Source organism: Panthera tigris, chromosome B2 (genome assembly GCF_018350195.1).
Source record: "Panthera tigris isolate Pti1 chromosome B2, P.tigris_Pti1_mat1.1, whole genome shotgun sequence".
NCBI classification, from domain to species: Eukaryota; Metazoa; Chordata; class Mammalia; order Carnivora; family Felidae; genus Panthera; species Panthera tigris.
In genome coordinates this window covers 30898558-30913597 of record NC_056664.1, presented here as the reverse complement: position 1 = coordinate 30913597, position 15040 = coordinate 30898558, and the positions used below count along the sequence as shown (strand labels likewise).

The 15040-nt window shown below is 55.3% G+C and overlaps 4 protein-coding genes across 7 annotated transcripts; 3 read left to right on the top strand and 1 right to left on the bottom strand.

Moving 5' to 3' along the window:
• The first annotated feature begins 1081 nt into the window (after nt 1-1081).
• GPSM3 (G protein signaling modulator 3) lies at nt 1082-2861 on the top strand. Its single transcript, XM_015542514.2, has 4 exons — nt 1082-1167; nt 1383-1485; nt 1682-1881; nt 2107-2861. Exons 1-4 carry the CDS (start codon nt 1126-1128, stop codon nt 2242-2244), a joined length of 483 nt encoding a protein of 160 aa, XP_015398000.1. The 5' UTR covers nt 1082-1125; the 3' UTR covers nt 2245-2861.
• An 891-nt stretch (nt 2862-3752) lies between these two features.
• Nucleotides 3753-7816, top strand: PBX2 (PBX homeobox 2). Its single transcript, XM_007093270.2, has 9 exons — nt 3753-3988; nt 4926-4999; nt 5237-5484; nt 5583-5773; nt 5956-6091; nt 6207-6360; nt 6767-6855; nt 6962-7048; nt 7175-7816. The coding sequence occupies exons 1-9, from the start codon at nt 3768-3770 to the stop codon at nt 7265-7267; spliced, it is 1293 nt and encodes a 430-aa protein (XP_007093332.2). The 5' UTR covers nt 3753-3767; the 3' UTR covers nt 7268-7816.
• A 1089-nt stretch (nt 7817-8905) lies between these two features.
• AGER (advanced glycosylation end-product specific receptor) lies at nt 8906-12380 on the top strand. 4 transcript variants are annotated; one of them, XM_042986049.1, is made up of 11 exons: nt 9216-9499; nt 9675-9781; nt 9913-10105; nt 10287-10351; nt 10495-10582; nt 10683-10865; nt 10981-11108; nt 11306-11447; nt 11718-11741; nt 11855-11981; nt 12105-12380. In XM_042986049.1, the coding sequence occupies exons 1-11, from the start codon at nt 9448-9450 to the stop codon at nt 12202-12204; spliced, it is 1209 nt and encodes a 402-aa protein (XP_042841983.1). In that variant the 5' UTR covers nt 9216-9447; the 3' UTR covers nt 12205-12380. The 4 variants fall into 4 exon arrangements, with proteins under 4 accessions (XP_007093333.2, XP_042841984.1, XP_042841983.1 ...); XM_007093271.3 differs by lacking the exon at nt 9216-9499 and adding an exon at nt 8906-9208 and having other exon boundaries at nt 9675-10105; XM_042986050.1 differs by lacking the exons at nt 9216-9499; nt 9913-10105 and adding an exon at nt 8913-9208.
• Nucleotides 12381-12560: 180 nt separating this feature from the next.
• Nucleotides 12561-14984, bottom strand: RNF5 (ring finger protein 5). Its single transcript, XM_007093273.3, has 6 exons — nt 14737-14984; nt 13776-13794; nt 13568-13680; nt 13406-13460; nt 13213-13330; nt 12561-13106 (listed from the first exon to the last, which is right to left on the bottom strand). Exons 1-6 carry the CDS (start codon nt 14874-14876, stop codon nt 13009-13011), a joined length of 543 nt encoding a protein of 180 aa, XP_007093335.1. The 5' UTR covers nt 14877-14984; the 3' UTR covers nt 12561-13008.
• Nucleotides 14985-15040: the final 56 nt, after the last annotated feature.

Here is a 15040-nt window from a genome sequence, read left to right as displayed (position 1 = left end):
CTACCATTTATTGAGCATTCACTATATGCCAAATTATCGCACTTAATCCTCACATCAATTCTATAAGGTAGGTGCTATTAAAGCTCCATTTTACTCTTTGAGAAACTGAGGCACAGAGATTTTATTTGCCCAAGATTGCAAGGCATTAAGTGGTAGAACTAGATCTCTTGATCACTAGAGTTGACTTCATGCTCCAAGTCACTCAGCTGTAAACTTCATAATATGGCAGGTTGCCATTTAGAGGTCCCAAATATCTCTATCCTGTTCCCACCCTGGTGCCAGCTCGCCTGACCAGTATTGAGACCAAGCCAGGGAGAAGGTCATCTCCCTTTTCCATTTCTATACCCTTCATTCATAACCAGAGGAAAGTTTCCCCTGCCCCTTGTCTCATATTTGGTACATATCTTGTCCCCTGAATAGACTATAAGCACCTAGAAGGCAGGGATAACTATCCAACACATATTTATTGAATACTTACTGTGTGTTAGAGCCACTGCTAGGGGTATATGTACATGTTTGAGGGCCCAACATCCCTGGGTCTGAGTACTTTGCTTCCCATTGGAACCATGCCCCTCCCAGTCCCCATAGTCTGTGGGAAGCTGGGACACAGAAGAGGGACAAAGCCTACATCAGGGTCCTCTTAGGAAGGGGACCTGGGGGAGTGGGTGGGGGGGGGGGGTTCTGAGGAGTAAAACCACTTCCTGTGTAGCTAGTTCCTGTGTTGACAGAAAGAGCTGAAGGGGAGGAGGGGAGTGGAAAGAACAGAGCCTAGGGTTGAGGGACTACTGAAACTCTGGAGATGTGAAGACCAAGAGTCATTCTCTATGATAAACCCCCTCCACTACTGCAGCTGGAGACGCTTTTCCCAGTCTCTGTGCTCCCCTGGGGCAAGAGAGGTCGAGCAAGTAGTTTGGGTGGGAAAAGAGAACTAGAGGAAGTTGACAGGGATGGGCGGGGCCCGTGGGGGGGCTGACCAGGAACCCAGCTTCCTGCTCAGTACCCAGGCATCCAGCCCCTGGCTCACCCCCACCCCTTCCAGCCCCCACTCCCCTCAGGAACCTAGGGTTCCAGCCCTCCTCCCAAATCCCAGCTACCCCACCCCCATCAATTTCTCCCCTCCAGGGGATGGAGGCCGAGAGACCCCAGGAAGAAGAGAATGGTGACCAGGTGAGCTGCGCACTGGGCTGGGGAGGCTGACACTGGGAGAGAGGGAGGTAAGAGGATGTGGGGCAGGGACGCAGTGAAAGGGGACTCCGGGGACTTGGAAGGGCTTGGGCAAACTGAGGCAGGAACAGAGACACAGAAAGAGGAAATGGGCTGTCAGCCTAGCCCCCTGCCCACCACACCCCCACTTGATTGGACCGGATGTCTCCCAGCATCAGGGCCCCCATCAGGATGAGCGTGGCTGGCCCCCTGTGAACACCACCACTCGGCCTTGGCGATCTGCTCCTCCGTCCCCTCCTCCTCCAGGGACCCGCCACACAGGTACCCTCACTGGCTCAGGGAGCTCCCTCACCTTGGTGCCCACATCCTTCCTGATCCCATTACCAAGGCCCTCTCCCCACCTCCTCCTGATTCCCCATTGCACCCCCTCAGCTCTCACTCCAAGTCATCTAGCACCACCACCCCTCCTGTCTGCCAACTTCTCTGGGTCTCTGAGCCCTACCCCTCCTCTCCCCAGCCCTGGGGCCCTGCTCGGCCTCCCTGCTCTCCCTGCAGACTGAGCTCCTTCTGGATTTGGTGGCTGAGGCCCAGTCCCGCCGCCTAGAGGAGCAAAGAGCCACCTTCCACATCCCCCAGAACCCCCCAAGCATAGCCCCAGCCCCACTTCGGCCTCTTGAGGACAGAGAACAGCTCTACAGCACTATCCTCAGTCACCAGGTGAGACACCTCCCCAGAAGGCAAGACCCAGGCTTTCTGGTTTCTTGGCCCTTGTTCTCTTTTGGGCCCTACCCCTCCTCCCCACCATCTACCCCCTGGCCAGGCCCCGGTCCCTCCATCCCCATCACATGTATCCTACATACCCCTCTCGCCAGCCTTGGCTCCTTGCAAGGCCTGCCCCTCTTAAAATCTCAGCAACACCCTCCCTTCCCTCCACTCCTCTAGTGCCAGCGGATGGAAGCCCAGCGGTCAGAGCCTCCCCTACCCCCAGGGGGACAGGAGCTCCTGGAGTTGCTGCTGAGAGTTCAGGGTGGAGGTCGAATGGAGGAGCAAAGGTCCCGGCCCCCCACACATACCTGCTGAGACGTGAGCCCCTCCACCAGCCCCTCCACACTCCTGGGGCTCAAACCTGGGCAGCATGCCCTCAACCCCTGCTTGGCAGGGGCACCAGAGACTGGAAGACCCAGGAGAAATCTCAATATCCATCATCTTCATCCACCTTCCCGAGGAACAGAGGAGGTGAAAGTCCTGGGAATAGGGTAGGATGGTCATTTAACTCCCTCCCCCAGTACATGGGAGCTTGAAGCAGTGAGAAGATCCCAGCCACTGGGAAACACCCCACCCCCTCCCCTGATCCCAAGGAGTGGCTGGAAGTCTTGGTCCTGAGCTGTGGGGATACCCCCAGTAGTCTAGCCACTAGGCAGGATCTGAGGGCTCAGGCCTCCATCTCCCAAGAGAAGGCAAATCTCCCAAAGTTAGGACCTGAGAGACAGTTCCACCCTCCTTCCCAGTAAGAAGAAAGGGAGAGAGGGCATTGAAAAAGGTAAGACCATTCGCCCACCCCACCACCAGCACTGCCACCCCAGGACTGAGGGGCCTACAGGCTGTGAATGGACACTTAGCACTGCCCACCCTCCCTCCCCACTGCTGCTCCGAGTCCGATGTTTTGGTTGTATGAATAAATGTAATTCTCCTCTGGACTGACGAAGACTGGTGTTTGGGGCTGCGGGGGGGGGGGGGGGGGGGGGGCGAGGGGGGGATAGGAAGGTGAGGCCAAGAGGCCGCCTCTTTCCCTACTTTGGCGAGAGGCCAGCTCCCCTCCCTGGCTGGTTAATTACTGGCTTATTAAGCAGCGGTTGGAGACCTCCCTAATTATACCCCCCCAGCCCCCCCTCTCCTGGTTTTAATTAAGTAGAACAGGGAGGGGAGTCATTAGGAGAAGAAATATGAACTGAGCTGTCTGTGAACCCAGGGATTCTAGGGGCCGGAGTCCACAACACCTAGATTCCCTAATTCAGAACCCAAGTTGCGGCCCCTGAGCCCCAATACGCCTCCCCCCCCCCCACCCCGCCCTTCCGAGGCCACCGAAGTCCAGCCCCCGGGCCTAAGCATATCCCACCCCCCCACAAGGTCTAGTCTCCTCCCCTCGTCCCCTCTTCCCTCTCCCCTCCTCCACTCGATGCTAGTTCCTCTGTTTCTATGTGTCTTTCTCCGCCCCCAGCTCCTCCCTGTTCCTCCTCTCTTCTCCCCTCCTCTTCCTCTCCGGCTCCCCTCCCCGCCCCCCCCCCCGCCTCCCTCCCTCGCTCCCCCCTTCTCCCTCCTCCCTCTCTCTCTCTCTCTCTCACACACACCCCCGCTTGGGCCTCCTCTCTCTCTCCGGCTCCATTTTCTCCGCCGCCGGGGGCCGGGGTCTCCTGTGGGGGGCCCAGCCGGTACCCCAGGTCTCCCTTCAGGGCCGGGGTGAACCTCCGGGAAAGCCGGGAGGGGGGAGACGGGCGGGGGTTGGGGCGGAGGGAGCAGCGGCCCCACTGAGTTTGTGGGGGGGGAAGTAACCAGGCGGGGGGAGGGGCGGAGCAGGGAGGGGGCCTCAGGGCCCCCCCCCAACTATGGACGAGCGGCTGCTGGGGCCGCCCCCTCCAGGTGGGGGCCGGGGGGGCCTGGGATTGGTGGGTGGGGAGCCTGGGGGCCCTGGCGAGCCTCCCGGTGGCGGAGACCCCGGTGGGGGTAGCGGGGGGGTCCCGGGAGGCCGAGGGAAGCAAGACATCGGGGACATTCTGCAGCAGATAATGACCATCACCGACCAGAGCCTGGACGAGGCCCAGGCCAAGTGAGTGCCCCCACCCCGGGACCCCACACAGACCCAGCAGAAACCCCATTCACAAGCTCTGAATCTTCTGGGAGTCACCCCCACCCCCTACTCCAGGATCGGCTCCAGGATCCTAAAGCTCTCTTCTCTCCTTACTCCTGGGAGCTCCAAGATAAGCCCTCCTTCACGAACCTCCCCTCACCCCCAGGCCCTGAAACCTTCAAAGAGGGGAACCCAGGGTGGCCTCACCCCCCCCCCCAAACTCCCCACTGACTGCCATACTCCCTCGAACATGTTCCATCTCCAGAGCCCTGTTCTGGCCCTCAGACTAAAAAACTGCTATGCTGTCTTAACTCTCCTCCCAGCCCACCCCCATACTCTCCAGGCCTGGGGACCTCCACAGCCCTTCCCAAAGCTCCTACTGCTCCTCTCCACCATGGCCCAGCCTTCAAGGGTCCTCCCCCACCCTTGGCCCCTGTTCAGCAGGACACTAGGAGCATCAGAGCCTCCTGCCTTGTTCAGTCCCAGGACCCTCCACACACATCTATATTCAACTCCTCCAACCCCTCTCTGGCACCTCAAACTCTGACTCTTCTTGCAGTCTGCATCTCTTTTCCTCTGCAGTCTACCTAGTCACCCTCATGTCAGCAGTCACCCCCAAACTCTCCTTCTCTACCCCTGTAGACCCATTTCCCACAGCCCCCGTACATGCCCACAGTGCTTTTATCTTGCTGCCTGCATCTTCCCTCCATCTTCCTTAAGCCAAGCAGCTTCTCCACATTTCCACACTCAGGGAGCTGATCTCTTCCCAAGAACCCCCCAACTCCATTCTGCCCCCACCCCCATTTTGTACCTCCCTGCTGGTTCAGAGGCGCCCCTCTCACCCTCATGGTCTCCCTCACTCGATCCCTCCTCTGTTTCTATAGCTCCTCAACTCTTCTCTCCCCTTCCTCCCAAGGAAACACGCCCTCAACTGCCACCGCATGAAGCCTGCTCTCTTTAGTGTCCTGTGTGAAATCAAGGAGAAAACCGGTATGTGGGACCCCCTCTGATTTCTCCCTTCTGGGGACAGAATCCTGTTCTTTATAGGACTCAGGCTCAGAGTTTGATACCCTGGGGCCCTGAGAACAGTAGGGGTTAGGGAAGTTGCTAAGGGGAACTAGGGAGGGAACCAAAACCTGGAAACTTGGGTCTCCAGGAAGACACTAGGAGGGCTGAGAGCTGGCTGTGGGTTCCCTGGGTCCCTAAGTTCATTGGCCTGTATGCTAGGCCTTAGCATTCGAAGCTCCCAAGAGGAGGAGCCGGTGGACCCACAGCTGATGCGCCTGGACAACATGCTTCTGGCAGAGGGTGTGGCTGGGCCTGAGAAAGGAGGGGGCTCAGCAGCAGCAGCTGCGGCCGCAGCAGCCTCCGGGGGCGGCGTGTCCCCTGACAACTCCATCGAACACTCGGACTATCGCAGCAAACTTGCTCAGATCCGCCACATCTACCACTCGGAGCTGGAGAAATATGAGCAGGTGAGGAGACAAGGCTGGAGTGGGTGAAAGGAGAGGCTCCTGAGGGGAATCCCAGGGCCAAAGGGCCCCTCCTCACAACCCACTGGCTCCCACTATAGGCGTGTAACGAGTTCACAACCCACGTCATGAACCTGCTGAGGGAACAGAGCCGCACACGGCCTGTGGCACCCAAGGAGATGGAGCGCATGGTGAGCATCATCCATCGGAAGTTCAGCGCCATCCAGATGCAGCTCAAGCAGAGCACCTGTGAGGCTGTCATGATCCTGCGTTCCCGCTTCTTGGATGCCAGGTGGGGCTCAGAGGCCCAGGCCAGCCCCCAACCCTGGGCTCCTTCCCATTCTTCTCCAAGCCCCTGGGCCACCGTGCAACACAACATGGTACCCTATAGCAGTGGCATTCTCCAGAGTTAGGCAAGATGGAGGCCTTGCCCGAACAGCCGGCCTCCTCACCACCTTTCTCCCTCTTCTGTAGACGAAAACGCCGCAACTTCAGCAAACAGGCCACTGAGGTCCTCAATGAGTATTTCTACTCGCATCTGAGTAACCCATATCCTAGTGAGGAGGCTAAGGAGGAGCTTGCCAAGAAGTGCGGAATCACTGTCTCTCAGGTATTAGGGAGGCTTGGGGAGGAGTTTTCAGGTCAAAAGCTCTCTGATTCTACTGACTGAGGGACTTAACATAAAGTTCTCTACCTCACTCTGCTTTCTGCTCAACACCCCACAGGTCTCCAACTGGTTTGGCAACAAGCGGATTCGGTATAAGAAAAATATTGGAAAGTTCCAAGAGGAAGCAAACATCTATGCTGTCAAGACCGCCGTGTCAGTCACCCAGGGGGGCCACAGCCGCACCAGCTCCCCGACACCCCCTTCGTCTGCAGGTGGACCCCACTGCCATCCTGGCTGGCTGTCTTGCACGCTTCCTGCTTTTGTTCCCACTTCCTATCTAGGCAGGATCACAGCTGAGAGGGGGCCTTTGGGGGTGAGAAGGACCTAGCTGAGATGGGATGGAGATGTCAGGGGACAGAGGCCACTCCAGTGAAGTTACTTCTATCTTCCAGCAAGTGGCCAGGGACGGAGTGGGGAGGCTCAGAAACTGCCTGCTCCTTCTGAGTGTTGCAGTGTTGTCTTACAGATAATTTGCATATAGTGGTGCACCCCCAGAACTAGTTCATAGGGCTTTTCGGAAACCAGAGCTGTGGTGAGAATCCTGTCTGCCATCAAAGGCTGTGTTATACTCTTCTCTAATCCCTTCTCTACTCCCCCTCCCCCTCCCCCTCCACCAAGGCTCTGGCGGCTCTTTCAATCTCTCAGGATCCGGAGACATGTTTCTGGGGATGCCCGGGCTCAACGGAGATTCCTACTCTGCTTCCCAGGTCAGGTGGCCCATCTCCCCTTGCGTAGGGCTTTCCCAAACTCGGTTTCCCTCTCTTCAAGGTATAAGACTCATCACTGTGTCATACCCTTCTTTGCTGCCTGCAGGTGGAATCACTCCGACACTCAATGGGGCCAGGGGGCTACGGGGATAACCTTGGGGGAGGCCAGATGTACAGCCCTCGGGAAATGAGGGTGAGTGGATACATGAAGCTCTCTTTGTCCAACTTTCACCAGGACAAGAGGGCCTTTTCGCTGGCAGTGTTATCCCCACACTAGACTTCCCAGAGCCCTGCCCCAACCGTCTCTCTCTTTTTCCAGGCAAACGGTGGCTGGCAGGAGGCTGTAACCCCATCCTCAGTGACGTCCCCGACAGAGGGACCAGGGAGCGTTCACTCTGACACTTCCAACTGATCTTGCCCCTCAGGGCCACAGGGGTGGGGGCTCACAAGGCGACTCTTGAAGAGGACACAGGCATCCAGAGGACAAACCCCAGACACAGGAGAAGCACAAGACAGAGAAGGGCAAATGGGGTCATCCCTTCCCCAACCAGACTCTCTCAGTGCTGTGGGTGCTGACTACGTGGCAGGGAGAATGGGCTCCCCTAAGGGGAGAGTGGGGTCTGTCTCCCTCTTTTTAACTTTTTTTTCAGTCTTTCTCTTCCTTTCTGTCACAAAACCCAGATTCCTATTGTTCAGATCCCTTTCCCTCTGCTGTCTTTCCATCCCCCTCCACCCCGTACTATATTCCATTTCTCTTTTCTCTGGGCTCCCCCACCCCACTTATCTGCTCTGGGATCTGTGGAGAAGCCAGCCCTGCCCAACCAGAGATGCCAAAACTGGGGACACACCTTCTGGACAGAGGACATGGGCCATGAACCCTGTGCCTCCCCACCCCCTGCCCCTCCAGATGGCTTTATTACCTCATACGCAGCTCATCTTAAACCAATAGAATCGCTCGGTGGACTAGAGTGTCTGACTCAGATATCTACCTCGGAGGGAGTTTCTGCTACTTTAGGGAATTGTTGACTGGGCTTTGGGGTTGAATTTTTGTTGTTGTTTTGTTTTGTTTTGTTAAGGAAAGAAACAAAACCCTGGGATCCATCTGTATTTTGAAAAATTTTTGTTGCTGTTATTGGTTCTTAATTTTTAGTTTGGGGAAGTAGATGTTTTTATAAATATATTGACTTTTTTTTTTTTAGTTTCTTGCTTTCCCATGTTAGGGGTGATAGCCAAAGGGGTCATGATAAAAGAAAGGGGAACAAACAGAACTTGCAAAGAGGCCCAGCTGGCTCCAGTCCTGTACACCAGAAAGTACATTTAGCAGGGCACCAAGCCTGCACCCCTAAAATCACTTAGTTGGATGTTCTTTGCTTATGCAGGCAGCTCTTTGCTGCATTTGCTGTGGAGATAGGGGCTTGCTCTGCTGACCTGTCCCCACCCCTCACTTCCCTCAATCCTTGGGCAGGGCTGGACTCGGTAACTTTGAGGAAATGCCACCTTTCCCTGTGAGTGACACGTCTTTAAATCTTTTTTTTTTTTTTTTTTAACTACTATTTGCAGATTGGAGGGGAAAGAATGGGGAGGGGCTTATTGCCAAATATGTTAATGTGGGTTGGGTGCTTGTGTTATGTTATCTCCCTCCATTTCCCCAGAAATGAGGCATCTTTTATTCTCAGTTCAAAATCAGGAGGGTGGGGAGAGAGAGGAGGGAGGTTGCAAAAAGCCAGGTATGTGGGAAAGTAAAATCACCAATGTCCCATCCTTGGCCAGAACTCTTACCATCTGAACCCCTCAAACATCCTCAGGATTTTACGAGACTGTCCTAGTGGGGAACCTCTTCTGTCAAAGATCCAGGCAGGACTGAAGGGGAGCAGGTTAGATGTGTGATGGGTGGTGGGTGGGAGGCACGGGCTGGGGGCAGTTCTCTCCTCACTTGTAAACTTGTAGTTTCACAGGAAAAAAGAAAACACATACACACATACACACACACACACACACACAGTTTTAAATAAAGAATTTTCTTTTTTCCCTGGGTTTAGTTGAGAATTATTTTCAAAAACATGAAAAACCCCAGAAAAAAAAATCTTTTTTCTCATAAAGCCCCAAACAGGTGTTTTCCCCAAGTTCCCCCAGCCTTGCCCTCACCACCCAGGCCCCATGGTTCACCCTCACCCCCTCCTCAAGGGAAAAAGCCTGGCCTGAACCCTGTTGCCTAGCAACCTTGCCTAAGCCATATGGGGCTCCCATTGTCTTACCAGGCAAGCCCTCAGTGGTCTCCAGTTGTCTACCAGGCAAGCCCTCCGTGGACTGATGGGATGGGTTGGGGGTCCTGAGTGAGAAGAGACCCTAGGAGGTACACTCCCCACCCCCATGGATATGGCTGGGCCCAGAGACTGGCAGTGCCTAAGGGTGGGGTGATAACTTTCTCCTAGTATCTGAAGTACTCTTGTCCAAGAAGCATGAATTCCTAGCATTCCCTGTGACGGGACAGGACGGGAAGATGGGGGTAGGGGAGAAGGTGCAAGCCCCACCTAGGGCGGTGGCCACAGCAGTGAGGGGCAGACAGAGCAAGGAGCCTGGGAAGGAAGCAGGATGGCAGCAGGGGCAGCGGCTGGAGCCTGGGTGCTGGTCTTCAGTCTGTGGGGTGAGCCACTCCCCTCACACCAATCCTCCCTGCAGAAAGCACTCTGTCCTCCCCAAATCTGCCCAGAACTTTCCTGGAACCTGGGCACTGCTCTTCAAGCTCCCTCACCCACCTTGTCCTAGTTTTATTAGCCCCCATTTCCCTCCTACCCTTCCACCATTGTACTGTCTCCCAGGGGCAGTAGTAGGCGACCGAAACGTCACAGCCCGGATTGGGAAGCCACTGGTGCTGAACTGTAGGGGGGCCCCCAAGAAACCACCCCAGCAGTTGGAATGGAAACTGGTAAGCAGGGCTCCTGTCACAGCTTCCCCACTTCCAGAGAGACCAGCGATGATTTGTATCCCCACCTCCCTGCCTCAGGAGTCCTTTCCCAAAGGACCTGCCCTGCTCAGGCCCCTCTCCTCTGTCCCCAGAACACAGGCCGAACAGAAGCTTGGAAGGTCCTGTCTCCCCAGGGAGGTCCCTGGGATAGTGTAGCTCGAGTGCTCCCCAATGGCTCCCTCCTCCTGCCGGCAGTAGGGATCCAGGATGAGGGGACTTTCCGGTGCCAGGCAAAAAGCAGGAATGGAAAGGAGACGAGGTCAACCTACCAAGTCCGAGTCTACCGTAAGAGTTCAGGGCCTTCTCCATGGCCCACCTTTCATCTAAGGAAAAGTCTTCAACCCCAGCCCTCGACTCCTTGGCCCTGGTGTGTGAGAACCTGTGACTTCAGATGCCCCAGTTCCCACACCTGGGTTGTGAGAGTCTTCAGAGCTGCAGCCTCTGATTGAAATTTTCCCTCCTTCAGAGATTCCTGGGAAGCCAGAAATTGTGGATCCTGCCTCTGAACTCATGGCTGGTGTCCCCAATAAGGTAGTGGAAGAAAAGGGGAGAAGTAGAAAGCAGTTCTGAGAAGAGGAAGGGGGTGTAAGCCGTGTCCGTGTAGGTGTATGCGTTTGTGTGCGCGTGTGTGTGTAGTCTCTTATTTTCAAAGATGATGGTTACTCTTTCCCCAGGTGGGGACATGTTTGTCCAAGGGGGGCTACCCTGCCGGAACTCTTAACTGGCACTTGGATGGGAAACCCCTCATACCTGATGGCAAAGGTAAGTCCCAAAGTTCCCCCTCCTGCTGCCTTCTTTCTGACCCCTCCCATATCCACCCTGGGAGGTCTTGCCTTGTCCTTCCTTCTCCTCCCCGCCATAGGAGTGTCCGTGCAGGAAGAGACCAGGAGACACCCTGAAACAGGGCTTTTCACACTCCAGTCAGAACTGATGGTGACCCCAGCCCGGGGAGGAGCTCCCCATCCCACTTTCTCCTGTAGCTTCAGTCCTGGCCTTCCCCGGCGCCAAGCCCTACACACGACCCCCATCCAGCTCAGCGTCTGGGGTGAGTGGAGGTGGGGAGGGCCTGAAAGTTTGGCCCTCAAGGAGGGAAAAGTGAAGCCCATGGCCACAGGGACCACACACAGGTATAACTCTCAACCTCATGCCCCCACCCCCAGAGCCTGTGCCTCTGGAGGTCCAATTGGTGGTAGAGCCAGAAGGTGGAACAGTAGCTCCTGGTGGTACCGTGACCCTGACCTGTGAAACCCCTGCCCAGTCCTCCCTTCAAATCCACTGGATCAAGGACGTGAGTGACCTGGAGAGGGGGCTGGGAAGTAGACAGACACATCACTGGCAACTAGGACAGGAGGCTCATAGAGAGGCAGGCAAGGACCTGGGGAAGACGACAGAATATCAGAAGATATGGAGACAAAGATAGGAGTATGGGACGTGTGGAAACATATTACACGTTGTAATAGTCTCCTATCCCCCTTCTCCCCACAGGGCGTGCCCCTGCCCCTTACCCCCAACCCTGTGCTGCTCCTCTCTGAGGTAAGACCTCAGGACCAGGGAACCTACAGCTGTGTAGCCACCCATCCCAGCCATGGGCCCCAGGAAAGCCGTGCTGTCAGTGTCCACATCATCGGTGAGGAGACCTCTCTCCAAATGCCAGGAACCCTGGGGCTGGGCTAAGGGATGGTGCAGACTCGAATTCCCTACTCCATCCTGGCACTGTCCCCTCCATGTACCCACACCCAGGCCTCCTCTGCCCCACCCAAGCCATACCAAGACAGCCTGTCCCCTCTCTCCTCTGAACTGAAGAAAGGGAAAGACTCCACTGGGGCTCCCACTAAATAGCCTACTTTCTCTCACATTGAGACCTTCCCTTCTAACTTGCTCTGACTTTGTCTTTCAGAAACAGAGGAGGGGCCAACTGCAGGTGAGGCTTTCCCAACGGCCAAAGTGACTGGGGGATGGTCTGGGGGATGGTTGACCAGAAAGGAATGGTGAGTGGGAGGGGCCAGGCCCTCACTTCTCTGCATCTCTCTACAGGTTCTTTGGAAGGGCAGGGGCTGGGAACTGTAGCCCTAGCCCTGGGGATCCTGGGAGGCCTGGGGATGGCTGCCCTGCTCATTGGGGCCATCATATGGCAAAGACAGCGACGCCAAGGAGAGGAGAGGTAAGTGGAGAAAGCCAGAGACCTCAGACTTGAGACTTCCAGGCAGCAAGAAGGGAGGTAAGGGGGAGCAATGATGGAGTGCCGGGAACCATGTGCAGTATTCTCCCCCATCTTCCTCCTCAGGAAGACCCCAGAAAACCAGGAGGAGGAGGAGGAGGAGCGCGAAGAGCTGAATCAGTCAGAGGAGCCTGAGGCAGCTGAGGGCAGTGCAGCAGGGCCTTGAGGGATGCACAGCCAGACTCCATCCATCACCTCCATTTTCTTTCCCCTCACCCCTGCTCTGTTCTGGCCCCACACTAGTTCTTTCCTGTGTAACTGTACCCACCTCACCAAACGTGCTTCCACAACCAGAGCCTCCCAACAGTGAGAAGTAAACACCTTGCCCTATTTGCTCATGTATGTGTGTGTGTATGTGTATGTGTAAGATGCCCTCACCCCTGAACCCTTGAAAGCCTTGAAGGAGAGAGGCTCACCCTCATGCTTCCCCACACCACGCAGATATTTACTCAAGTTAGAGAGAAGCTGCTCCTGTTCTGGAAGGAAGGAGGTAAGGACAAAGGTGGGCAGAGCTTCCATCAATACATCTCACCTTGTTTATTCAATTTATAATAAAGGAGGTAGTGAGGGGAAGGAAGCACTTAAGTCAGAACCCATAATAGACACTGGGGAGAGAAAAATTAAGTTAAATCAACAAGGGGAAAGTAGGGGAGAATCAGAGGGAGACTTGCCCATCTTTCAACACCAAATCAAGAAAGGATCAGTAGAGAGAAGAAACAGACATTCTCTTCTGTCTGTCCTCCCATCCCAGAGCTGGGAGTTATGATGCTACTCAGTGAGTTCAAAGCAGAAGGTTCTTCCATATTCTGTCACTCCTCCTCCCCGCACCCTCCTAGAAAGTGGCCAGGGTTGGCCTCAGCCAGTATAAATGGAGTGGTTGGGGAGGAGGGGCCAGGAGTCAGGAAGGGTCAGCAAGGACCCCCAATACTGATTCTCCTCTGGCCGGAGGTGGGTAGGAAGGAGACAAAGCTCAAATACTGAGCAGCCAGAAAAAGAAGAAGATGGCGAGAAACAGGAACAGGGAGTCCTGCCAGCTGGAGGCCGAGTGACCCTGTCCCAGATCCACACCTGTAGGAGAGAGGAAAGCTGTGGAAGAAGCATCCACTCCTACATTGGGAAGGGGACTGAGGGGGTTCAGAGGGCTCCCTGCTAGGAGCTGAGGGAAGGCTCTTACCTGTACCCCGACGCAATGGGTCATGGGTGTTGAAGACGGTGGTGAAAAAGCCAAAGGGAAAAGCACCAACACCAAATGAGAAGTGAAAGCCCCCGGTATCACCAAATGACTGGAATCCCTAGGAAGGTGGAGAAAGTCAGAGGGGAACAGGGCAGGTCTTTGCAAGGAAAAAACACAATCAGACAAGACTCACCCCTCTGCTCTCTGGAGCTGGTCGCTGGCCCTGGGGGCGGGGTGGAGTTTTCAATCTGAGGAATAGGAGAGAGACTAGCAAGAAGTGTTCTCTCCCCTTCTACACCCCACTGCCAGGGCAGAAGCCTTCCATCTTCCCTCAGCACCAGCCCCTCTCTCTCACCTGGGGTCCTGGGGCTTCTGGCTCCCTCGACCATAAAGAGGGACAACCTTTTCTCTGCTGATCCCAGCTTTACACACTGGGCATTCTTGCCGCTCTGGCCGTGTCTCCAGCCACTGGGGGAGAAAATGAAGTGGTTTCCAGTACACAGCAGGGTCTTTGAACTCCTCAGACCTCCCCATTTCCCTCTTCATCTCCTCTGAGTACGCACCTGATGAAGACAGGGCCAACTGGATGGGGGCGAAAAAAAGAAGGTCAAACCAGCTACAGAAAAGAGACACGGACCCAACCTCATAGAGTCCCATCTCACCCCCTCTCCCAGGTACTACCTGCTTCTTTTCCCATTTTCTGCAACCTCTACCATGCCAATCTGGCCTTCCTTCTTCTCTGATCTTACAGCATCTAAAGCTATATCCATCCTCAACATGGTCAACCTTTTCCTCTCCCCAAACACACAAAGACACACACACACACACACACACACACACACACACACACCCATCTCCTCCCTTCTCTGCCTTTCGACTTAGTTTCCAGTTCTTTTCAACCACAGCTTTCCAGATCTCCTCTTTCAGTCCCAGCCCTGTCCTTGGCCTTATCACTCCCAAACCAGACCCCCTTTTACTAGCACCTTCTCCCACTACTCCTTTTCCTCTCTTCTAGGCTCAATAAAGTCCCTATTTCCACAAACCTTTAACTTCTCAGGGTTGCTCCTTCAGTGCCCTTCTCCTCAGGTTGTCATACCACTGCTTACCAATATCTCATCTGAATGGGATTCCACATCCCTAGGTCTCAACCTACTCAAGCAACGTGTGCCACCCCTAACCTTTGAGTCTAACCTGTACAGCTAAGACCCCTCACTTTCCGGGGTAAGGTAGCTCGGGTCTCGCCTGTACAGATGTGCTGTTCCCGCCCTACCCCCGGTCCGGCCCCACTTCTTAACACACCATACCTCTCACCTCCTAGTTCCAATGACTCTCCGTTCTATGGGTCTCCTCTGTACAGACGTGACTCTCTTGCCCACACATACTCAAAGAGACATTAAGTCCCCTTCTCGGGCCTCACCTACGGGGACGTGACCTCCATTATCTTGTATGATTGTATGCCACCCTGCCCCCAGCCTCCCTAGTATGGAGGTGAGCCCCACTTTTCTCCCACTCCCGGATTCTCACCAATACAGGTGGCCACACACACTGACCACAGCTTCGCGAGCAGTCTCCAGACATATATTACATTCGAAGGTCGCGCCCGCCCCGCCCCGCTCGCGGTTTGGCCCTTCGGGGCCCCCGTCCTCCTCCTCCGCTGCCGCCATGGACTGTTCTGTTTCGCCTTCACGTACCCTTAATCCCCTCAAAAACACACATACACACGCCCCAACAAGAAACCGCCTCCGGCCCACGATCTTTGGGAGGGCTTCAAAGTTTTCTAGGCACTATTGGCCTGAGTGCCCGCCAATCACACAATTCAAAAGAAAGG

Excerpts from the sequence above, each read along its gene's own strand:
- GPSM3 (XM_015542514.2), top strand. The coding sequence starts at position 1,126 with ATGGAGGCCGAGAGACCCCAGGAAGAAGAGAATGGTGACCAG. Across the intron at positions 1,168-1,382 it reads AAGAAGAGAATGGTGACCAG|GGCCCCCATCAGGATGAGCG; the intron begins GTGAGCTGCGCA and ends TCCCAGCATCAG. Across the intron at positions 1,486-1,681 it reads TCCAGGGACCCGCCACACAG|CCCTGGGGCCCTGCTCGGCC; the intron begins GTACCCTCACTG and ends TCCTCTCCCCAG.
- PBX2 (XM_007093270.2), top strand. The coding sequence starts at position 3,768 with ATGGACGAGCGGCTGCTGGGGCCGCCCCCTCCAGGTGGGGGCCGGGGG. Across the intron at positions 3,989-4,925 it reads CTGGACGAGGCCCAGGCCAA|GAAACACGCCCTCAACTGCC; the intron begins GTGAGTGCCCCC and ends CTTCCTCCCAAG. Across the intron at positions 7,049-7,174 it reads ACAGCCCTCGGGAAATGAGG|GCAAACGGTGGCTGGCAGGA; the intron begins GTGAGTGGATAC and ends CTCTTTTTCCAG.
- AGER (XM_042986049.1), top strand. The coding sequence starts at position 9,448 with ATGGCAGCAGGGGCAGCGGCTGGAGCCTGGGTGCTGGTCTTCAGTCTG. Across the intron at positions 10,583-10,682 it reads CCTCATACCTGATGGCAAAG|GAGTGTCCGTGCAGGAAGAG; the intron begins GTAAGTCCCAAA and ends TCCCCGCCATAG. Across the intron at positions 10,866-10,980 it reads CATCCAGCTCAGCGTCTGGG|AGCCTGTGCCTCTGGAGGTC; the intron begins GTGAGTGGAGGT and ends CCCCACCCCCAG.
- RNF5 (XM_007093273.3), bottom strand. The coding sequence starts at position 14,876 with ATGGCGGCAGCGGAGGAGGAGGACGGGGGCCCCGAAGGGCCAAACCGC. Across the intron at positions 13,461-13,567 it reads CAGAAGCCCCAGGACCCCAG|ATTGAAAACTCCACCCCGCC; the intron begins GTGAGAGAGAGG and ends CCTATTCCTCAG. Across the intron at positions 13,107-13,212 it reads CCCATTGCGTCGGGGTACAG|GTGTGGATCTGGGACAGGGT; the intron begins GTAAGAGCCTTC and ends TCTCTCCTACAG.